The sequence below is a fragment of the Pseudophryne corroboree genome, chromosome 12 (assembly GCF_028390025.1).
Source record: "Pseudophryne corroboree isolate aPseCor3 chromosome 12, aPseCor3.hap2, whole genome shotgun sequence".
Taxonomy (NCBI): Eukaryota; Metazoa; Chordata; class Amphibia; order Anura; family Myobatrachidae; genus Pseudophryne; species Pseudophryne corroboree.
In genome coordinates this window covers 129773633-129798939 of record NC_086455.1, presented here as the reverse complement: position 1 = coordinate 129798939, position 25307 = coordinate 129773633, and the positions used below count along the sequence as shown (strand labels likewise).

Here is a 25307-nt window from a genome sequence, read left to right as displayed (position 1 = left end):
TGTATAAGGATGCTGCTACTACTGGGGTGCATTATGTATAAGGACGCTACTACTACTGGGGTGCATTATGTATAAGGATGCTACTACTACTGGGGGGCATTATGTATAAGGATGCTACTACTACTGGGGGGCATTATGTATAAGGATGCTACTACTACTGGGGGGCATTATGTATAAGGATGCTACTACTACTGGGGGGCATTATGTATAAGGATGCTACTACTACTGGGGGGCATTATGTATAAGGATGCTACTACTACTGGGGGGCATTATGTATAAGGATGCTGCTACTACTGGGGTGCATTATGTATAAGGACGCTACTACTACTGTGGTGCATTATGTATAAGGATGCTGCTACTACTGTGGTGCATTATGTATAAGGATGCTACTACTATGGGTGGAGCATTACGTATAAGTTGAATAAGATTGTGGTACTGTGTGGTGTAATTTTAAATGGGTGTACTATTGTGTGGCCATGCCCCTTCCCGGCGCACTGATCCTTTGTGGGATATGTGAGGGCGCAAATTTATAGTTTGTAGGGGGGCGCTGAACACCCTAGCACCGGCCCTGCCCACTGCTGTTAAGACGGCCCTGGTTACAAGCATTCCAGATAATAGAGCACATATCTGTACTTAACCAATTGCACCCTGTATGTGGGCAGACTGAACAGTCATTGAGTGGCTTATTATCTGCACAACATATAAAATGAGTATTATCAGATTTATATCTTCTCTGCATGTACAAACCATGCTGCTATTTTTAACTGGTCCTTTACATTTTTATAATTAGTGAAGTCAGAAAAATATATTTTATATTTTTAACTTGTGCTCGTCTTGTTTGCTTGTTGGATTTGTAAGCTTGTAATTTGGTTTCCATTTCTTCTTTTTTTTTTTTTTTTTTTTTTTAAATTGCAGTAATGAGAAACACACTTTATGCACAAGGCTGGATACACGAGTTATAACCCAAAGCAGAGCTGCTAAAGTAAAGATATTACATGGCTAATGACTACAGACATGTCCTCATATATTATTGCTGCAGTCGCGCCAAAACAGCCCCCCTCGCATGCCAGATTCTTTGCGACTCTGTTAGAGATTACAGTCTGTTTTGTATCTTTATACCCAATAAGGCGATGCGGCAAGAATGCACCAGGAGACTGTGCTTATTACTTTGATATGTGACACTTGTACATCTGTGTGCGATTGAGTCTCTGAATCTGTATAGGTAGTACTACAATGCAGCGGCCGGGTTTTTTTCCCCACACCAAATTCCTTTGTGCTTCATATACAAACTCAGTCGCACACAATTACACAGGTGTCAAATTATTCAGCACAGTCTCCTGGTGTATCCTAGCCACAGCAGTAGCAGAGTTGCACACAGGCATGGACTGGCCCACAGGGGTACAGGGGAAACCACCGGTGGGCCCCACCTCCTCCTCTAAGGATCAGGTTCCAGACTGTGCACTTGAATTATACATTATACACATGTTACCTTATACTGGACTATGGTATATTTTCTACAGTGCATTGCTGTTATTAATCTGTTATTAATCTGGTACATTATCATGCATACAGCAGCTGAATTTACTGTATATATTTATGAAGGGGCCCAAAAGTTGCACTCTCTAATAGTTAGTCAAGCCAATGAGCTCGCAGGCCACACCCCCTCTGCAGACTGGCCACACCCCTAACATGGGCCCCTACCACTGCATTTCCCCGGTGGGCCCTACGTGCGCCAGTCCGACACTGGTTGCACAGGACTTGGCTGTTCACTCGTGTCAGGCGTCCAGTGTCACATGGCATATTGGTGCTAGTTGTATGAGGACACATATTTCTATACACTAGAGTATATAACTAAAAGCAGATTAACACCTGTGTGTCTTGTCCATTATTGCTTTAGGCTTTAGCAATGCGCATCTGTAGATTATTTCAACTTGGAAAGGCTATTCCATCATGGTAAACTAAGGAAACCACAGGGTGCAGTGTATTAAGGGTCTGTTTAATGTGTGATACCTAATGCCGGTGGTCACATGACTGGCCACGACATCCCAACTTTTAGAATGCCTACAGGGGACATGGTAATTAATTTACCCCTCCCCTGCCCCCTCCGACGACCTGCCTGGGGTGGCGGCTAGGGCTAAGATAATGGAATGGCGGCTACGGCTGAGTCACAGGTGGTGGTGGTGGTGGTGGTGGCGGCTAAGACTGGGGGGAGGGGGGCTGGCTACAGCTACCCCCCCCCCCCTAGTGCCTAACCCCCCACCCAGCCCTAACCCTCACCCTATTACTTACCCTCGGGATGTTGACAGTTGGTGTTCCGTCACTGGTATTCCATGTGGTGTCGGGATTCCAGCATCGGTCACATGACCACCGGCATCCAAAGTACCAAGATGCTGACCGCATCCCTCTATTTATCTTTACTGCAATAGAAAATTTCTCTTACGTCCTAGAGGATTCTGGGGTCCACATTAGTACCATGGGGTATAGACGGGTCCCTTGGGAGCCATGGGCACTTTAAGAGTTTAATAGTGTGGGCTGGCTCCTCCCTCTATGCCCCTCCTACCAGACTCAGTTTAGAAAATGTGCCCGTTGGAGCCGGTCACAGCTAGGGGAGCTCCTGAGGAGTTTTTCTATTTTTTTTTTAAAGAGTTAGGTACAGGGAGGCTGCTGGCAACAGCCTCCCTGCTTCGTGGGACTTAGGGGGGGAGTAGGAACCAAACCTAGAGGTTAATGGTTCTCTATCTCCGCTGACAGGACACTGAGCTCCTGAGGGTGATGATTGCAAGCCCCCGAGGAGACCGCTCACTCCCGCAGCACGGCCGCCACTCCCTAACAGAGCCAGAAGATAGAAGAGTGGTGAGTATGATGCCGGCGGTCCGGGAAGCGGGTCGCTGGTGGTAATGGCGACACAAGGGTGAGAGTGCAGTCCTGTCAGACTGCGCTCCGGCGGCTCAGCAACATGGATGTATGGCACTGTGAGGGGCATCCTGGGCTGCAACACATAGTTGCCGACTTCTGGGCTGCTCTCTCCGGGAGAGAGCAGCCCGTCGGCTCAGCAGAGGGTGCGGGCAGTGAGGTGACGTGACAGGGGGGCGGGCCAGAGGCGGAACGAAGGCGGATCGGGGCGTGGCTTCTGGACCGCCCCATTTAAGCCACGCCCCCCACTGTGTCATGCCGCGATTACCGGCATTATACAGCAGGGGGCGTGGTTACGATGACGCGATTCAACAAGAATCACGGCATCGCCTGCCCGGACCGCCCACTTTAAGTGGGCGGCGGGCAGGGGGTGACTCGCGGATATCGGGAGACTTGCCTGCTCTTCCGGGGGGCCGGGTGGGTCACCCGTTTTTCGGGAGCCTCCCGGCCATTCCGGGAGGGTAGGCAAGTATGCTGCAACATAACCTAAAACTGGTCAAACTACGCTAATAGGGGCTAATCCCGCTGTTAGCAGCAAGGTACCTAAGGCCAGTATAAAAATATAAGTGTGGGAAGACGCGCCATTACAGGGAGCGGGGCTTCTCCTCAGAGCGGATTTAGCACTCACCAGCATCATTTTCTCCCTGCAGATCACACAGACAGAAGCTGCCAGGGAGCGCTGCCCTCCACATAACTCCAGCTTACCTCTGCGGTACCAGGGTGTTAATGACAGGGGGGGAGACTGTTATATATTTAAATATTAACCTATTAAGGTGTTATATCAGCGCTCGGCTTATTGTATATTACACTGCCTATTGAAGCTCTGTGTGGCTGGCTCCTTATACACTGTGACTCTCTGAAAGTACTCTGGTGGAAACTGTGGCTGACATTTTCGTGTGTGTGTGTGTGTGTGTGTGTGTGTGTGTGTGTGTGTGTGTGTGTTGCTATATAGATCACATTATGATGTCTAGGGAATCTGTCTCTTATGCAGCAGAGTGTCTTTCTTCACCTGATGAGTCTATTCCATGTACGCAGGACTGCAATGTGCTTTCCCAGCCCTCTGTATCTGAACCCCCATGGGTGGATTCCTTAAGGGGAATGACATCTCAGATTTCATCTCGGATGTCATATAATGAGAAACAAACACAGGTTTTGAGAAATTCTGTAGAGGTGTTGCAATGTTCAGCTCCCAATACCTCATCTAGCTTCCCCCCTATTCACCCAAAGAAGCATGCTCTTGCCCAGATAATGCAAGTTGACACGGATACCGACTCTGATACAGATGACCGTGATGTGGATATGCAGGTCGGGGGGGGGGGGGGGGTCATCCCTTGTTAAGGGGGTGCAACTTATGATTGAGACCATTAAGGACATTTTACACATTGCTGAAAAAATACCTGAGCAGGTAGAGGAGGCTTATTTTACAGACAATAAGAAAACCTCCCTTACCTTCCCTGTGTCTAAGAAATTAAACGCATTGTTTGAAAAATCCTGAGAAAACCCAGAGAAAAAATTCCAGATCCCAAAAAGGGTTCTCATTGCTTTTCCTTTCCCTGAAGAGGACAGGAAAAAGTGGGAAAACCCGCCAGTAGTAGACGCTACTGTATCTAGGTTGTCTAAGAAGGTGGTTTTACCTGTCCCTGGTTCCACCGCTTTGAAAGAACCGGCAGACCGCAAGATTGAGACTACTCTCAAATCACTATACACAGCTAATGGAGTAGCTTTAAGACCCACTATTGCTTGTGCATGGATTTCTAAAGCCATATAAAGTGGTCAGGCACTTTACTAGAGGAATTAGATTCCATGGATAGAAGTGACATTGAATTGTTTTTACGTCACATACAGGATTCTGCAGGTTTCATGGTGGAAGCCATAAAGGACCTGGGACATCTTAATGCGAGGGCTTCTGCCATGGCGGTCTCAGCGGATGCAGAATCCAAGAAAAGTGTGGAGAACCTACCCTTCACTGGTCAGGCTCTATTTGGGGAAGCATTAGATGCGTGGATCTCCACGGCAACTGTGGGTAAGTCTACCTTTCTTCCCTCTGCAACACCACCGACTAGGAAATCTTATCCTACGTCTGCTATGCAGTCCTTTCGGACCGCGAAAGTTAAAAAGTCCAAATCCACTTCCGCTTTCTTTAGAGGAGGTCGGGGGAAATCCAGAAAACCTGCACCAACAGGTTCCCAGGAACAGAAACCTGTTTCTGCTTCCTCAAAATCCTCCACATGATGGTGGACCTCCCAGCCTGGGAATCGGGCAGGTGGGAGAAAGACTAAGGAATTTCAGTCACGTCTGGGCGTCATCAGGCCTGGACCCCTCGGCACAAGATATTTTTTCTCAGGCGTACAGACTGGAGTTCCAAGAACTCCGCCTCACAGATTTTCAAATTAGGCTTACCAGCTTCGCTGGCAGAAAGTGCTATCCTACAGGAAGCCATTCAAAAATTGCTAAGGTCAAATGTCATTGTTCCAGTTCCACCTCACCTAACAAACAAGGGTTTTTTGTGGTACCGAAACCGGATGGTTCGGTCAGGCCAATCTTGAACCTAAAGTCATTGAACCCTTATTTGAGGGAATTCATGTTCAAAATGGAGTTTCTGAGAGCGGTGCTCTCAGGTCTGGAGGAGGGAGAGTTTCTGGTATCCCTAGATATCAAGGATGCGTACTTTCACATTCCGATCTGGCCGCCTCACCAGGCTTATCTAAGATTTGCACTACTGGACTGTCACTATCAGTTCCAGGCACTACCATTTGGCCTCTCCATTGCGCCGAGGGTGTTCACCAAGGTCATAGCGGAAATGATGCTACGCCTCTGCAAGCAGGGTGTGAACATAGGCCCTCATTCCGAGTTGTTCGCTTGTTGCCGAGTTTCGCTATATTGCGATTAGTCGCTTACTGCGCATGCGCAAGGTTCGTAGAGCGCATGCGCTTAGTTATTTTACTCAAAAGTTAGGTATTTTACTCACGGCATAACGAGGATTTTTCATTGTTCTGGTGATCGGAGTGTGATTGACAGGGAGTGGGTGTTTCTGGGCGGAAACTTGCCGTTTTATGGGAGTGTGCGAAAAAACGCTGGCGTTTCTGGGAAAAAGCGGGAGTGTCTGAAGAAACGGGGAGTGTCTGGGCAAATGCTGGGTGTGTTTGTGACGTCAAACCAGGAACGAAACTGACTGAACTGATCGCAATGTAAGAGTAAGTCTGGAGCTACTCAGAAACTGCTAAGAATTTTCTATTCGCAAATCTGCTAATCTTTCGTTCGCAATTCTGCTATGCTAAGATACACTCCCAGAGGGCGGCGGCCTAGCGTGTGCAATGCTGCTAAAAGCAGCTAGCGAGCGAACAACTCGGAATGAGGGCCATAATTCCTTATCTGGATGACCTGCTGATAAAAGCATCTTCCAGGTATAAATTGTAACAGAGCATTGCTCTCTCGACTCAGCTTCTCCTGGATCATGGATGGATCCTGAATCTTCCAAAGTCGTATTTGGAGCCGACAAGGAGACTATCCTTCCTGGGGATGATTCTCGACACGGAAGTTCAGAGGGTGTTTCTAGCCAGGGTGTCCTGAAGCCAGCCCGGGTGTCGGTTCATCAGTGCATTCGCCTTCTGGGGAAAATGGTGGCCTCCTACGAGGCTCTACAGTACGAAAGATTTCATGCATTACCCTTACAACTGGATCTCCTGGATAAATGGTCGGGATCTCATCTCCACATGCACCAGAGGATACGATAAGTCTGTCGCCGAAAGCCAGAATCTCGCTCCTGGCTGCAAACTTCTCACCTAGTGGAGGGCCGCAGGTTCGGGATTCAGGATTGGATCCTACTAACCACGGATGCAAGTCTCAGAGGTTGGGGAGCAGTCACCCAAGGGGAAAACTTCCAAGGAATGTGGTCAATCTGGAATCCATCCTTCCAATAAACTTTCTGGAACTAAGGGCTGTGTACAACGGTCTTCTACAAGCGGCACATCTTCTGAAAGATCAGGCCATTCAGGTTCAGTCGGACAATGTAACGACGGTGGCCTACATAAACCAACAGGGCGGAACGAAGAGCAGAGCTGCAATGTCAGAGGTAACACGAATCATCCTCTGGGTGGCAAAGTATGTGGTGGTGCAATCTTCATTCCGGGAGTGGACAACTGGGAAGCGGACTTCCTCAGCAGACACGATCTCCATTCAGGAGAGTGGGGCCTTCACCCAGAGGTGTTCACAGAGGTGACAAGTCTTTGGGGTGTATCTCAAATAGACTTGATAGCCTCCCGCCTCAACAAGAAGCTTTGGAGGTAGTGTTCCAGGTGGAGGGACCCACAGGCAGTGGCAGTGGACACCCTGGTAACTCCGTGGGTTTTCAAGTCAGTGTATGTGTTCCCTCCATTTCCACTCATCCCAAGGTTTCTCAAACTAATCAAAAGAACAAGAGTTCAGGCGAACCTCATTACTCCGGATTGGCCAAGAAAGGGCTTGGTACGCGGATCTTCTGGAGTTACTGCTGGAAAATCTGAGACCTCTTCCTCTTCGAGAGGACCTTCTGCAACAGAAGCCGTTCGCTTATCAAGACTTACCACGGCTACGTTTGACGGCATGGAGGCTGAACGCCAGATCGTAGCTCAGAAGGGCATTCCGAACAAAGTTATTCCTACCCTGATACAGGCTTGGAAAGGAGTAACGTCTAAACACTACCATCAAATTTGGAAAAGGTACATGTCTTGGTGTGAATCCAAGAAGCTTCCTAGGGTGGAGTTTCAACTAGGGCAGTTTCTCCTCTTTCTGCAAGCAGGTGTGGATGTGGGCCTGTGTTTGGGCTCCATAAAAGTCCAGATTTTGGCCTTGTTCATTTTCTTCCAGAAAACAATTGGTTGTCCTCCCTGAGGTTCAGACTTTCTTGAAAGGGGTTCTGCACATCCTGCCTCCCTTTGTGCCTCCTACGGCACCTTGGGATCTTAATGTGGTGCTGCAGTTCCTGCAGTCGGATTGGTTTTAACCTTTACAGGAGGTTGATGTCAAGTTTCTTACTTGGAAGGCGGTCACACTATTGGCATTGGCATCTGCTAGATGTGTGTCGGAATTGGGGGCATTGTCCTGCAAGAGCCCCTACTCGATTTTCCATGAAGATAGAGCTGAACTCAGGACGCGTCAGCAATTTCTTCCGAAGGTTGTGTCGGCTTTTCATATCAACCAACCTATTGTGGTGCCAGTGGCTACCTCAATTACTTCAAAATTCTTGGATGTTGTAAGGGCCTGACTCCTCAATTACTTCAAAATCCTTGGATGTTGTAAGGGCTTTGAAGATTTATGTGAAGAGAACTTCTCGTCACAGAAAGTCGGACGCTCTGTTTGTCCTTTATGATCCCAACAAGGTTGGGTAACCTGCTTCTAAGCAGACGATTTCTCGCTGGATCAGGTGTACTATCCAGCATGCTTATTCTACGGCAGGCTTGCCGTGTCCAAAATCCGTTAAGTTGGTTCTTCCTGGGCGGCTGCCCGGAGTGTCTCGGCTTTACAATTTTGCCGAGCGGCTACTTGGTTAGGTTCGAACACGTTTGCTAAGTTCTACAAGTTCGATACTTTGGCCTCTGAGGACCTAAAGTTTGGTCAATCGGTTCTGCAGGAGCCTCCACACTCTCCCTCTCGTACTGGGAGCTTTGGTACATCCCCATGGTACTAATGTGGACCCCAGCATCCTCTAGGACGTAAGAGAAAATAGGATTTTAATTACCTACCGGTAAATCCTTTTCTCGTAGTCCGTAGAGGATGCTGGGCGCCCGCCCAGCGCTTAGTTTTCCTGCATTTGTTACTTAGTTAAGTACTGCATTGTTACTTGGTTAAGTACTGTTGTTCAGCCGTTGCTGACTTGTTTCAAGCTGATTAGCTTGGTTCTTTTCTGTTGTTATGTGTGAGCTGGTGTGAATCTCACCACTATCTGTGTATTTCCTTCTCTTGAAGTATGTCCGTCTCCTCGGGCATAGTTTCTAGACTGTGTCTGGTAGGAGGGGCATAGAGGGAGGAGCCAGCCCACACTATTAAACTCTTAAAGTGCCCATGGCTCCCAAGTGACCCATCTATACCCCATGGTACTAATGTGGACCCCAGCATCCTCTACGGACTACGAGAAAAGGATTTACTGGTAGGTAATTAAAATCCTATTTTTTCAGCCCTCCGGGGTCCCTGCTGCTCTTGCGTGATCTAGCATTCTCAGGCCACACAAGAGCAAATTTTTTTTTTAAAAAAGGGCAAAATAAATTTTTAGTTACTTTAGAAGGAAAATGCTTAATCTTAATAATAAAACTTATTTTCTCTTTACCGCATCTGCTACTGCCATCTTGAGATGATGACAGCATACTGTAGGATGATATTCGGCAGTATAGATAATGCCGTTTTGTTCATAGATACGCCACTGCGACAGCCACCACTGGTGATACTTGGGTATTGCTATCACAGGCTGCGAGGAATAATAAATAGGGAAAATCCATAAATCATGTGAAAATGAAACATTTTATAACGGTCATACTTAGGCACGCTCAGAAGCACTTGGGAAGATTTAGGTCTGATGCTACACTTGAGGAGCGCTGCAACACATACCACCATCATCTTTAAATAAATGATATAAAACAGGTGAATCACAATACCACAATCTTCGAGTACACTAATGAATAAAGTACATTAAATATTTATAGCGTATTGCTATAACAAATAAGAAAAATAATAAATTAAAACAAATAATCTTTATTACATATATCAAAAACAACCAGTACAGTATTATTGTCTGTTTAAAAACATTTAAAATGTGAGAGTGGAAGGGGCCTTACTTAGTACCGTCGCATGATGTGTTCTGCTGCAAAAAAACCCTACTTCATATAAGGTTTTTCTACGCCCTCTCCCCATTTTTGCAGTAGCCCATTCCCCCTCTTCATGTTTGCAGCAAAACATTTTCCCTATCCCCTCCATATAGCAATACATTTCACCTACCCTTCCTCTGTAATACATCCCCCCATGACTTCTGCAGTGACACTTTACTCTTCATTACTTCTGTAGTAACATAGGGGCAGATGTATTAACCTGGAGAAGTCATAAGGAAGTGATAAACCAGTGATAAATGCAAGTTGATAAATGCACAAGCCAATCAGCTCCAATATGTAAATTAACAGTTAGGATCTAATTGGCTGGTGCGTTTATCCCCTTGCATTTATCACTGGTTTATCACTTCCTTATGCCTTCTCCAGGTTCATACATCTGCCCCTATACAGTATTGTCTTTCCAACTTATTTCTCCCATTACCTCTGTAGAAACATATTCTCTCTTCAATCCATTACTTATGTAGCAACACATTTTCCTTCACCCTCTCAAAGCAAACTGCTGTCCCCTGTAGCAGAATATATCCCCACCAGTAGTAAAACGTTAATGCATTCAACCTATAGAAACCACTGTCCTCCTTGGCATCAAGACAAAGATCCACAAGTAGTACAGGTTTCGCTGATGGACTATATATAATATTAATGCCCGATTGTAGATATCCCTGGAACCCCGGTGGGCCAGCCCAAGCCTGTTTTTTTTACCAAGTTAGCATGTAGTTGTTTAGATTTATTTTATTCGCTAAATACAGTATACTGTATGGTTGGTGTAAGTATAGCACAAATGCACCCAGAGAATCATCTAGGAAAGGGTTCCTATTAGCTATGTACCAATCTCACCATCCTAAACTTGTGCAAGAATTCATTGCAGACTAGTCTAGTAACCAAGGGGACTAAAGTCATTTGATTGTTACACTAGACGCTAATGAACTATGGGGGTAATTCAGACCTGATCGCTCGCTAGTGTTCTTTTTATAGTCGCCGCCCACTGGGGAGTGTATTTTAGCTGTGCAAGTGTGCGATCGCATGTGCAGCCGAGCGGAACAAAAAAGTTTATGAGTTGCCCAGAACTTACTTCAGCCTGTCTGGGACCGGAATTGACGTCAGACACCCGCCCTGCAAACGCTTAGACACGCCTGCGTTTTTCCAACCACTCCCTGAAAACGGTCAGTTGTCACCCACAAACGCCTTCTTCCTGTCAATCTTCTTGCAATCGGCGGTGCGAATGGATTCTTCGTAAAACCCATTGCACAGCAACGATCCGCTTTGTACCTGTGTGATGCGCCTGCGCATTGCGTTGCAGACACATGCGCAGTTCTGACCTGATTGCAGCGCTGCATGAAACGCTAGCGAGCGATCAGGTCTGAATTACCCCCTATGTTTCATACTGCGTGCGTCACCAGTCAGATGCAGTATTCAGTAAAGATCTCAGGGAAATTAGCATTAATAAGCTGGGTAGACACGGTAAGAGTTTCTACACTATATTGTACACGATCTGGCTTGAGTGTACTATATCTTACCGTGTGTATGCAATATAGTGAGGTGCGCGCTCCCGCAGGTCGGAACCGATGTTCTATAGTGGATATACATGCAGCTCAATGTTGGCTAGATTGTACACTATCTAGTGCATATTGGGGGTCATTCCGAGTTGATCGCTAGCTGCCGTTGTTCGCAGCGCAGCGATTAGGTCAAAAATGGCAATTCTGCGCATGCGTATGGGGCGCAGTGCGCACGCGCGTCGTACTTTCACAAAAGCCGACGTAGTTTCACACAAGGTCTATGACGCTTTTCAGTCGCACTGCTGGCCGCAGAGTGATTGACAGGAAGTGGGTGTTTCTGGGAGGTAACTGACCGTTTTCAGGGAGTGTTTGGAAAAACGCAGGCGTGCCAGATAAACATGCAGGAGTGGCTGGGGAAACGCAGGCGTGGCTGGCCGAACGCAGGGCGTGTTTGTGACATCAAAACAGGAACTAAACAGACTGAAGTGATCGCTAGCTAGGAGTAAGTCTCGAGCTGCTCAGAAACTGCACAATCTTTTTTTGTAGCAGCGCTGAAATCCTTTCGTTCGCACTTCTGCTAAGCTAAGATATACTCCCAGAGGGCGGCGGCTTAGCGTTTGCACTGCTGCTAAAAGCAGCTAGCGAGCGAACAACTCGGAATGAGGGCCTTTGTACTGTGTGTATGTTACCGTGTGATATTGTATCCAATTTGTGTCATCACAATAGTGAGAACCCATATCTATGCTATATCTTATGCTAAATCCTATTTTGCTAAATCTTATGCTATATATTGCTGTGTGTATGCACTATTTTGTTTGTTCAGGAGCTCAGGGAAATAGTGTAGGGTATCTTAACTTAACCAAAATCTTACCTTGTGTACCCAGCCTGGTTGAAGTATGATATATAACCCAATTCCTTCTACACATTGCATGCAAAAATCAGTATAATAGTCCACATTTTAAAATCAAAGTATAAATGTTATAATATAAATTTCAGTCGCTATGGTGCCTTCCTTTTCCCACATCCTTCTCTGCAGTACATGTGTCTTTTCTGTATGCATTCTGTCCTTGTTCCTCTTTGTGCTTTGTTTCCTGTTGCTATGGCTGCCTCAACCTATTTTATCTACCCAACTATGGCGTCACTCCCGTTTCCACGCATCTTCTTCTCTTCATTCAACTTTCTTTTGTGATTTCCATTAATAATTCTTTTTTCCCACTTTCTGTATCTTTTTTTATTTCTTCCAGATCTTTGTAGAAACACTATTTCCCTACATAAATAATGGAGAGCCAGCATACTATTTGTGTACTCGTACATAATCTGTTTGGAAGAAAGTACATACTTTTTGCGTACACATTTCACACTGTGTAATATCTATCACTCCATTTTGCTTGACAAGATCTGACTGAGACAAATGTAGAGAAACATAAATGGGTCAGAGAAAGTATATATTCTGGGACAAATTCTGACTTCTCTGTCTAAATAACGTATTATGAGTCTGAAATAGGAACTATTTGGGAGGTTTTCTTTGTGCTAGATTTACCAAACAGTGAATAGCGTAGTCTGTCGTCTGTCCTGAGGTTGGTACTGTGTCAGATATAGGACGTGTCAGTGTTAAACTATTGTTTCTCCCTAGAGATAATAAGATTTATTTCAGAATATTGAAAAATGCACCGCAGCAGCACATCTTCCAACTCAGTGACACCATGTAGGGTTATTCAGGTTTGTTAGCAAACCTGAAAAGCACACTACTGGGCAAACCCATGTTGCATGTAACATGTGCAGAGAGAGTTAGATTTGGTGGGTTATTGTTTCTGTGCAGGGTAAATACTGGCTGCTTTATTTTTGCCTGTTAATAGGAACACATTCCCATTGTTATGGGATACACAGTTCAGCATCTGCTGAGGGTGCGGCGTTTCTATCTTCAGATGGAGAATGTGGTTATTACGTGGACTAAATTCAGACTGATAAATAAATGCACCTCAAATTACACCCATATAAAAAGCAGGATTTTATGTCGCATGGCAAGATGCTAAAATGGAATTAGAGGACTGTAGAGGATGAATTTACAGTTCTTTCCTTTGTCCCTGTTTTTAACAAACTGCAATCCCTGTGTCTGGCATGGTGTGACATAATCCATCATGATCTAAAGAAAGGTTTACAGGATGGTTGTGTCTTCATTTCTAAATAGTCAATGTTGGGTGGGTAGCGTCTAGTTTACCTTCGTGGAGAGGACCTTTCCCATAACCCCGTGGGTCCATGTCACAATCTATTTGGAATAGTAAAGTGTGGCGAGCAAAGCGGAGCGGCGCGAGACTTCGAGCCCGACGCGTGGCGAGCAACGCGAGCCCGCAAGGGTCCGATGCTGCATAGAAAAAAAAAATTACCCCAAACGAACGAAGAAAACATTTAGGTGCTGTAAGGGCGGAAGTTCTCCTGCCCCCTCGTTTTGTCACTTCCAGGTCCTGAGCACGAAGGTAACATAGACACAACCATGTTGGGTGTTGTAATGTATGCTCTATCAGTAGGCAGGCTTGAGATTGGATTAAATGCAGTGTAGCCTATCCATGTCATGTGTGTCCAGTTTTATTAAATATCTAACCTGGAACAGCTGTAGAATTTCCAGACCATCCATTCTTAAACAATTCAGAGAAAAGTCTTACTAAGTAGGAAGAATAAAAGGAATTACCACAGGGAAAACTACAGAAAGATTTCTTGTATCCCTTGCAAAATCTTGTCTCATTTAATTAGTTTAGCTGCAGAACTACTTTAGTCTGTATGACCAAAGCAAGTGAAGGATCTTAAATATCCACAGACAACGCAGTTAATTGAATTCTTTCAATGGTAATAAAATAACGCAAATCAGCCGACAATGAAATTCTTACCTTGTGATTACAGGCAGAGGAAATTGCAAAAGAAAATGAGGACAACTCAAAAGCGGAATCAGAGAAGGCTGAGTAAGTTCTTTGAAATGTCTGCTATGCCACAATTATTACACTTTACAATAACAGTAATAATGAGAACTATGCAAGCAAACCGCATCTACAACAAAGGCAGCATTTGTCTGACATGTTTTTAATAAAATATCTGTATTTCAACCAATCTTACATTTGCTGAATTGTTATATGCTTCAATGTGTCGCACAATATATAGTTTTCTTAATCTGCTACTTCACACCAATTGCTTTGTGCCAAACAATACTAATCCTAATCACAGTATTTTGTCATCTATTAGCAATTTAGTACACTATTACCAAATTAAGATACAAAATTAAGGAAAAAGTACGTTATCTGGGTAAAGAGACAAAAGACTGTAGGACCTTCTGTCTTTGGCTTCCCCCCCAGATTACTTACTTTTTCCTGAATGTTGCATCTTAATTCCCTAATAGTGTAGTAAGGGCCTTGGGGGGTAATTCTGAGCTGATCGCAGCAGCAAGTTTGTTAGCAATTGGGCAAAACCATGTGCACTGCAGGTGGGGCAGATGTAACATGTGCAGAGAGAGTTAGATTTGGGTGGGTTATTTTGTTTCTGTGCAGGGTAAATACTGGCTTTATTTTTACACTGCAATTTAGATTTCAGTTTGAACACACCCCACCCAAATCTAACTCTCTCTGCACATGTTACATATGCCCCACCTGCAGTGCACATGGTTTTGCCCAACTGCTAACAAAATTGCTGCTACGATCAACTCAGAATTAGGCCCCTGATTCACACAACTAGGCAAAACCATGTTGCACTGCGGGTGGGGCTGATATAATGTGCAGAGAGATTTAGATTTGGTTAGGTTATGTTTTTTTCTGTGCAGAGTAAATAATGGACTGCTTTATTTTTACACTACAATGTAGATTTCAGTTTGAACACACCCCACCCAAATCTTACTCTCTCTGCACATGTTACATCAGTCCCACTTGCAGTGCAACATGGTTTAGCCCAGTTGTGTGCTTTTTGGCTTTGCTTGCAAATCAGGTCCTAAATCACTTATCGTGTATGAAGTATTTGGGATTAATATAGCATATTAAAATACAAATGTTAAGGAAAAAGTTCAATTGCGTGGTTAAATCACATAGTATATGGCACAACAAACATGACTATTTAGTGAGATTTGAGGATTGGTGTATGTGGACACATCTGTAAATCTATATCTATAAATCTATCCTAATCACATCTGTAAATCTATCATAATCTTTAAGAAAATAAAATAAAAAGGCCAGATAGTTGATCTTAAATAATTGAAGATGTTTGAACGATTAAAGACGGGACTACAAAATTTGTATTGAAGATTTCTGGATTAAATTAGTTTTATTGTTTACATATTCATTAACATTCTTGTATCATGCTTTTTAATATAAGGTCGTTTCAGCCTAATAATTTTATACAACACATTTTTATTAGTAACAGTTCTACCTGTTATGCCACCCTTAGGCACAACATTATGCCCGCCTCCCCCAGTAAAAATAAATAAAAATCTTACTGTCACCTCACTCCATATCTCCCCATAACCTTCTCATTACCCCTTTCATAGCTCTCTCCAGTTACCTCCTTATCTCACACCACTCTCCTCACACCTCACTGCCCCCCACAGCTCACACTTTCCCCCTCACACCTTACTAGTCCCCCTCCTCACCTTCCAACACACTACCCTATCACACCTCACTGTCCACATAACTGCTTCCTTATATTGCTCCCATCACAGCTCACTGCCCCATCACCACACCCCTGCACACTGCGCCCTTACTGCTTCACTGCCCCCCGCAGTGCTCCCATCACAGCTCCCTGCCCCATCACCACACCCCTGTACACTGCACCCTTACTGCTTCACTGCCCCCCGCATTGCTCCCATCACAGCTCCCTGCCCCATCACCACACCCCTGTACACTGCACCCTTACTGCTTCACTGCCCCCCGCAGTGCTCCCATCACAGCTCCCTGCCCCATCACCACACCCCTGTACACTGCACCCTTACTGCTTCACTGCCCCCCGCATTGCTCCCATCACAGCTCACTGCCCCATCACCACACCCCTGTACACTGCGCCCTTACTGCTTCACTGCCCCCCGCATTGCTCCCATCACAGCTCCCTGCCCCATCACCACACCCCTGTACACTGCACCCTTACTGCTTCACTGCCCCCCGCATTGCTCCCATCACAGCTCACTGCCCCATCACCACACCCCTGTACACTGCGCCCTTACTGCTTCACTGCCCCCCGCAGTGCTCCCATCACAGCTCCCTGCCCCATCACCACACCCCTGTACACTGCACCCTTACTGCTTCACTGCCCCCCGCAGTGCTCCCATCACAGCTCCCTGCCCCATCACCACACCCCTGTACACTGCACCCTTACTGCTTCACTGCCCCCCGCATTGCTCCCATCACAGCTCCCTGCCCCATCACCACACCCCTGTACACTGCGCCCTTACTGCTTCACTGCCCCCCGCAGTGCTCCCATCACAGCTCCCTGCCCCATCACCACACCCCTGTACACTGCACCCTTACTGCTTCACTGCCCCCCGCAGTGCTCCCATCACAGCTCACTGCCCCATCACCACACCCCTGTACACTGCGCCCTTACTGCTTCACTGCCCCCCGCATTGCTCCCATCACAGCTCCCTGCCCCATCACCACACCCCTGTACACTGCGCCCTTACTGCTTCACTGCCCCCCGCAGTGCTCCCATCACAGCTCCCTGCCCCATCACCACACCCCTGTACACTGCACCCTTACTGCTTCACTGCCCCCCGCATTGCTCCCATCACAGCTCACTACCTTATCACACCCTCCTCCCACCCCTCATTGCCCCCCTGCTGCTCACATTGCTCCCACTACAGTTCACTAACCTTACACACCCTCCTCCACACACTGCCCCCTACTGCTCAGATATGCTTAACTCATGAACAGCAGAGTAGCCCTGTCACTCTCTGGCTGGCTGAGGATCTGCAGCAGCTCTGCCTCTCTGACAGCAGCCCTGCTCGGTTCTGTATATCTCCACTCCCCTGCCACTGTGGATGGCATTAGTTTATCTTCTATGCTTCACAATACAGTATGTTGCTACTGCAAATTATATCACATATAGAAAATTTAGTTATTAATCTTTGATGTACTTTATAAAATAGAAATGTTAGAACTCGCATACCCTTGTTTTAGAACAACTACTAAGGGTGTAGTTTTTAAAATTCCAATTATTATTAATATTTTTATATTAACGTTGTATTTTGAATTGTAAAAAGAAAATGAGCTATTCCAGTGTGATATTTCAGGCTATGCCAGATAACTAAGATATAATTCTTTCTTTGATTTAGAGATATCTTAAAGCATTTTGGGATATCACTGGCTTACAGTGTATCTAAATGATGTTTCTTACATATAGCCGGGTAGCACTGTGGCTGTAGAATGGATATCTGGCCAATTACTGCTCTTCTGGGTGATTAAGGTATGTCAGCTGTGTACTGGATTTAATCACTGTCAATTCCTAGCATTGAAGATGGTGAGAAAAAGGACAAAGGTAAAGCGGAGGAACAGTCACAGTTCTTGGAAAGTAAAGAGGGAATGAGAAAAAGGAGGAGACGGGGGCAGAAAAAAGAAGAGCGTGAAGCATTTATGGCAAATTTCCTGGCAGGATTGGAGATTAACCAAACCAAGATGCTGGTAAGCACTTCCAGTGTGCATAAAATAACCTGTAGAACTAAAACATTACATGGTGAAGTATAAACATGTAGAAAGGATGGAATTAATTAATGGTCCAGCTAAATAAACAATTCTAAAACCTACTTATACCTTATAACATATAAATTATCGTATTGTATCCAGAGATCTATTTTCAGCATGCTCAACAAAACCATACCTTATAACATAAAAGCCAACTAAGTTGAGTACCCTTATTATATATTAAGCACTGACCATCCATGGGGGTCATTCCGAGTTGATCGTAGCCGTGCTAAATTTAGCACAGCTACGATCATCTTCCCTGACATGCGGGGGGACGCCCTGCACAGGGCTAGTCCGCCTTGCATCTCAGTCCGCCGTCCGCCCCCCCCCCCCCCCCGCACAAATGCAAACGCATCGCACAGCAGCGGTGCCTTTGTAATTGAGGAGTAACTCCCGGCCAGCGCAGGTCCTGCGGCTGGCCGGGAGTTGTCACTGCCGCTGGCTGCAGCGGCTGCGTGAGACGTCACACAGCCGCCGCGGCCCGCCCCCCCCCCCCAATGGTCCGCTCCCCCTACACGGCGGCTTAACGCCGCCGTTCAGCCCCTCCTGCCCAGCGCCCGCCTCTGTCTCAGAGGCGATCGCTAGGCAACGAAAGCTGCCATGCGCCAGCGCAAGCGCAGTTCCGACCCGATCGCTGCGACAAACTGCAGCGAGCGATCGGGTCGGAATGACCCCCCATGTCTGTGTATTCTCAGTTATAATGGGGGGAGGGGGGTAAGATGAGCACCCCAATAATTTTTCTGAACATTTTTATTGAGACTGGAACAAAACAAGAAAAAGAGATTAACATTTATTGACATCTGGCAAGACACAGCAGAGTACTCTGAGGAGTAACACAGAAAAGACAAATGTAAAACATGGAATATACAAATATAATGCAAAATAACAATCTGGTATCACACCATGTGGTAGAGTTAAGGCATCTCTGTAGTTGCATTTAAGGTCAGCTGACAATCAATCCATATATCTCTCCCAGATTTGAAAAACCTTTTACCATGCTCGCTTCTTTGGAACTCTTTTTTTTTAAAGTTATTGCCACAAAAGAGAACCGAGTAATGTGAAATCATTTTGTCTGGTCAGGAGACTGCTGGCTGTATCAGAGATTACAGTGTTTTTAGCACACAATAGGACTACGTTTGGAATGGGAAAATAGACTATGGGTGAATCGGTGTATCTCTATACTGTAGTTACTGATCCATTTTAAATGATGTGCCAGTCCGTGCACCAAAATCCATGACATATGTGAGCCACAAAGGTAGGTATGCAAGTAAGGCAAACACAAAGGAAGTGCACAACAACCAGTTATTTAACACCACATTGTAGGTCATTTCATACACATGAGGAAAAAGGGGGGATTGGATTGCACACCCTATTTTTAAAAATAGGATGTACAGTCCAATCCCACCTTTTTCCTCTATATTTGTGTAAATATTGTACACTTGAAGGTGAGGCTCCTTCATTTTGGTATTGGAATACCTCCCATCTACCCTCAGGTGATAATTAGCACAGGTTCCTACATTGCTGACTACATATTAGTAGAATGGGCTTTATTTTAAAGGAACAACCTGTATAAATGTATATAATGTTAGGAATCCATCTATTGAAGTCACTTGGACGTGGTGGATAGGCCCACATATTTGGCCAAACATGTGCTATGAACTTCACTTATACTCCATGTTAATTGTAAGAGTTTATCAAAATTATAATGAATGTCAGTATTCCACACACTTAAAGATTATCTGTCCAATCTTTCTGGTTGGAACAAAAATCTGGTAATGTATGGGAGCAAATGACAATTGACCATTTGCTCTAGAGTGTGCATCAGCATTTTCCTTTACCATTTCATACACATGCCAACTGAAATACAAACAGCATGGAAGTGCTTTACTTTGTCAGCATATAGAAAATCGAAATGAAGTCCATTCAAGAGGTTTATTTAGAGAAAATAGGAAACATTTCATGGAGGTGGTCAGGAGGGGGCAGAATCCTAGCAGACATACTTTTTTCTCTTTGCATTCCATGCATGCTAGAATCACAACACGCAATGACTCCACAAAAGCAATTTAACAGCCCTTTGGGCCATTAATTAAACTGTGGTTTCTGCACAATGTAGTTGAAATGGTGCAAAAACACAATCATTTGAAATGACCCATCCTGTTGCAAATGACTTTATTCTGTCTCTTGAGGGGAACAAAAAAACAATGGAAGATCAAAAAAGTAAAGATAAAGATTTAATTTGAACTTATAGATTTCTTCTGAAGTGAAGTATTGGATCTTCAGACCAAATGACCGCAGGCAGAAAATAATCAGATATCTCTACAGATGTTAGAGTAAAACAAGTTCTTTATACCAAAATATGGATCTCAGTCATTTTAACTGTTTTAATCTTTTCTTTATTTTCCTCTCTTTTCAGAATTATCTGGCCAGAAATTTTTACAACCTACGATTCCTTGCTCTGTTTGTTGCATTTGCCATTAACTTTATTCTCTTGTTCTACAAGGTAATAGTTTTTATTGGATAGACTTTCTTTTGCTATATCATACAGTGGTCTTCCCTCAAAGTACTTTAGAATCAGAATCGTTTCTAATATTGCTGAATCTATTGTGCTCTTGTGCGGAAAGGTTCCCTTTGAAGACAGGCGTCTCAGTGTCTATTCTCAAGACGAGCTTTCATCGTCCGTATCGTACTGGAGCTCAGCTGTGCTTTATTCTGCCTCAGTCCGCCTGTACGCTACTCATTATGTCGCTCTGCTTCCGTCTATGTGGTAGGAAGGTTAAACGTAAAAAAAGACAGAATGTATTTGTAGTTGCAGCATACTGGAGTTTGTTTTAGGCCTCATTTCTGTGTCTCCGGAAATGAATGAATAAATGTAAATTAGGAAATATAAGAACAGGAAACTCTTCATTCAGCTAGTTAGGATTGGCCTTGATATACTCTACTCTATATGATGAGCATAGTGATTCAAGTCAGCACACACGTACTTTAAAACCAGTTCCAGAATTGCTCAGTCATTTGTTAAAAGGTATCCTCATACCATGGTGTATTTCCCTAGGTAACTGAGGAACCCTCCAGTGAAGACACAGATAGTGAATCAAACCTATGGAACACGTTTCAAGATGATGAGGAGGATACAGAAGGAGCAGTTTATTTTGTCTTGCAAGAAAACACTGGTTACATGGCTCCAACATTACGCATCTTGGCCATTATTCACACCGTCATCTCTTTCCTCTGTGTGATTGGATACTACTGTCTGAAGGTACGTGGTATGCATATAGTACCGTGATAATGGAAATCATAGCTGCATTGTTAATACTATATCTGACCATACACTTGCACTTCACTCTAATTCAAGCCTGTCCTTTGAACCATCTTTCAATTTTTAGGCTTCACAAACTGCTGTAAGCAGTAAACGTACATTCTAATTGGCTGAAGTAGAATATCCATACCCAGCATATAATCTCACACAGACACCTCTCACACAAACTACAGTTCCTAAATGAAAGCAACCGTGATCTCTATAATGGGATAACACTGAGTCTAACCTGCATAATAGACAATTGCCATGTGTCAGAATGCAGTTGACACCACTGCATCTTATCTGACCTATTCACTTAGGTAAAATGATAAAATATACATTCAGGATTCAGGGGTTGCTAAGCACTGCCCATTGTTTTTCTGACTGTGGTGACAAGTAGCCAGCAACAGTTTTGTCAAAAACAGGTATGTACCTCATAGAATCCTACTCTTGAAATGCAGCCTCATGTATGGTATTAATCCTACTTCATGGTCAGGGCCTCCCTAAGTAATCTTGGGTCCTCAGCCTCAAGGTGTGTAAATATTGCAAGCACAGGATAGGCTACAGCAGATGCTGCACATACAAGATAGGAATGGCATGACCGTGCGAACCAGTAGGAAGCAATTGGTCAACAGACTCCCTTTTACCACTTTCGGTAGCCCTGCCCATGGCCGTAACAACCTTTTGCAATGGTTTTTTATCACTAGGTACAATTGACACAATCTGATAATTACCCCTGTAGTGGCCAGAGATCATTGGCATCCTCTATATTCTGGCTAGTTACTGCCACGTGGTTACTGGTTACTGTATGATGGCTATCTGCTGTCTACAGGTACTGCTCAATATTTATAATATGCTGCTGAGACTAATTTTATATGTGGATTTTATGCATTAAAGTTTTAAATTAATGGGGGGGGGGGGGGCATGGCCACGGCAGCAATGGAGTAGGCCAGTGGTTCCTAAACTTTTTTGAATCACAGCACCCCTAGGCCAAAAGTTTCTTATTAAGAAATTTAGAAAGAAGTGTTAAATTAAGCAAATTGTGTTTATATGTCATTATTAGGTTCATTTGTGTGGTGAAGAACAGGATTCGCTTTTGTTTGGCCACATATTTTATGATTGACAGCCACCAGCACTGGTTTTGCCTCTTACATTGACCATAAATAATTTGAATTGGTCCTGAACCACCAATCCAAGCCACCCCTGCAAGTGTCCCGAGGCTCCCCAGGGAGCCACGGCACACAGTTTGAGAACCACTGGAGTAGGCAGTTAGGACTTCAGGCTCTCTATCTAAATCTCCTGAATACAATCTGCCACTCATGATCTGGTTTATTTGGGCTAGACCTGAGAAATAAAACCCCTGGACATTGGGTATTATGTAATGAGACGTTAAAAGAGGATAGCAGGCTTACTGTTGAGGTGTTCTCCGGTCCTGCGGTTTGTGGGAGCTTCACTCACGTGGCCACGCTGTTTGGGGCCACGCCGCTCCTTCTCTGCTCCATGGTGTCTCCTTCGTTGGCTGCTGCGCTGCTCCAGTGGATGGTTGCGGGGAGAGAGCCCGGTTATCCAGGTGTTGTGCTCCCTGACTGGCCGCGTTCGTGCCTGCCTCATTGGTCGCTCCTGCCAACCTCCCGCTGCGCTGTTCTGGTGGGCGGTCTGCGGGAAGAGAGTGTTGGTGCTGTCCCCCCAGAGAGCTTCCATTGCTGTTTCTCCTCTCCTCCATTGATAATAGGGGATTTAACTTGAATAAGGAGATTTCTTGCAGCGGGCTCCTGACTCCCTGGTCCTGTGGGCTGTATGTGGTCCAGCTTGTATCTTAAAGTTTTATGGGAAATATACACACGGCCCCATGGGACAGCCTGGTGGCATTCTGAAAGTATAATGATCTATGTGCCTGTGATCTCCGCTGCTAGAGCTTGGCTAATCACTCTCTCAGACTGTGAGTACCTGTCTTCATTAAGATAAACTATTTAAGCAAAAACAGAACTCAGAGCAACTATCTGCACTATTGGAAGAAACAACTGTGATTTATTCTCCCCCCCTGAGACTGTATATATTCCAACAGAAATATAAACACATATTTTGATTACTAAACTAATTCCCCTGGTGTCTCTCTGTTGGTACTTAATTCCCAAAACTGAAAATACAGCAGCTGCAGCTAAACTGGAGAAATATGCCAGGTCTTCAAAAATCATCATCCGCGATATCTACTGGAGGTACTTTTTTTGATACATCCCAGTTAACAATATTGGCTCCCCCATCTCCGTTTGAAGTGACGTTACAACAGCTTCTTGATGCTATTACATCATGTAAGCAAAAATTAGGGGCTAAAATTGAAAAGGTCCAAACCGAATCATCTTTGCTGAGCAATGATGTACAGGTGGTGCGAGAAAGAGTAGGACAGATGGAAACCCGTATTTCAACACTGGATGATTCTTATACTCCTATAAGAGCCAAAGTTGCTAATATTTCGACACAGATGATGTCTAAACAAAATAAATTGTAGGATATGGCAGGCAGGCTGCGTAGAAACAATGTCCGGGTTGTGGGAATACCAGAAAAGGAAGAAGTATCCTTACCTGAAGAATTTCTGGAACGCTGGATGGTATCGATTCATGGCCAAGACACCTTTACTCCTCAGTTCACAGTAGAGCGAGCACACAGAATTCCTACAAGACCTCTTCCCCCTAATGCACCTCTTCATACACTAATAGCTAAATTGTTACACTATCGGGACAGAGATACTATTCTCCGATTAACTCGTATCAAAGGTCCGCCAGTAGTTAATGGTACTAAAATGTCTACATTTCTGGACTTTGCAGTGGAAGTCCAAAAAGACACATCCAAATGTACACAAATTAGGAGACGTCTTGAGACCTTCATATACAATACGCTATGCTTTTTCCATCAAAGTTGCGCATGGTAGTGGAAGGGGAAACAAAAATTTTGTCTACACCAAAAGAAGAAGCTGTGTGGCTGGATCTCCACAAGCCTGACCATAGACAACATGCTCCTCCTTAATAATACCAGGGGTTAATTAGAATTTGATATTAATATTTAGGGTTATCTATTTATGTGATGAAGTGAGGCCCTTATGAGCTAGTTAATGAGCCTGAGACATGTCTAGAGAGCCCCATTGTATTGGTGATTTTGTGGTATAATTGACCTTGGTGAATAGGATGCATGTCGGAAAGGGGATATGTATACCTCAGTCTCAGTGGGGGGAGGGTATATGCGAATGTTGTGAGTAAGTTATGGTTTTGTGTGTGTGTGTGTGGGGGGGGGGGTTTCTTCCCTGCTGCACTGGCCACTTTTACTGTATCTTGTTTATTGCCGCTGCAATGTTTACCTTCATTACCCTCTTTCTTGTTTTAGGTGATGCTTATTCAACTTACATGGAATGTAAGGGGTATTAATGATTGCCTGAAGAGGTCACTGGTTATCAAGATGCTTAAGCAATATGACTCAGATATTGTGTTTCTTAGTGAGACGCATTTAATTGGAGGCAAAACTTCAGCTCTTAAGCAGCCATGGGTAGGCTAGGCCTATCATTCAATGCATACCTCCACTTCTCGGGGGGTTTCAGTGTTGATTAATAAGTCAGTTCCATTTACGTTAAGGTCGATACAGACAGATCCTTATGGCTGGTATGTTTTTATCGACTGCTGTATCTTATCTTAACCCCCATGTTTATAGTGGCTGTATATATTCCTCCTCCATTCTGATATGAAGTCCTAAGAAGGTCAGCAACCTTTATTGCTACTTCTCCTGACACTCCAGTAATATGTTTAGGAGATTTCAATGCTGTACTATGGATATATGCATGGATAATTAAGCATCCTATGGTTAGTCAATATTCATGTTTTTCTTCTGCTCATCATTCGTTTTCTTGTATTGATATAATTTAAATAACGCGTACTTTAATGCCTATAATTTTTTAGACTGCGTACAAATCCGGAGGTATTTCAGATCATTCAGTGGTTGGTAGCGAAAGAAGAATGGACTTCCAATCTTTCTAACAGAGTCGTAGACTGCTATTTAGATCACACAA

At 44.6% G+C, this 25307-nt stretch overlaps 1 protein-coding gene across 1 annotated transcript in view; it reads left to right on the top strand.

Annotated features, from left to right (window-relative positions):
- Nucleotides 1–25307, top strand: part of RYR3 (ryanodine receptor 3) — a 1295770-nt gene that overhangs the window by 1192866 nt on the left and 77597 nt on the right. The window contains 4 exon segments of the mRNA XM_063948019.1: nt 14156–14214; nt 17730–17901; nt 20375–20461; nt 21014–21217. Coding sequence (XP_063804089.1) covers nt 14156–14214; nt 17730–17901; nt 20375–20461; nt 21014–21217 — 522 coding nt within the window.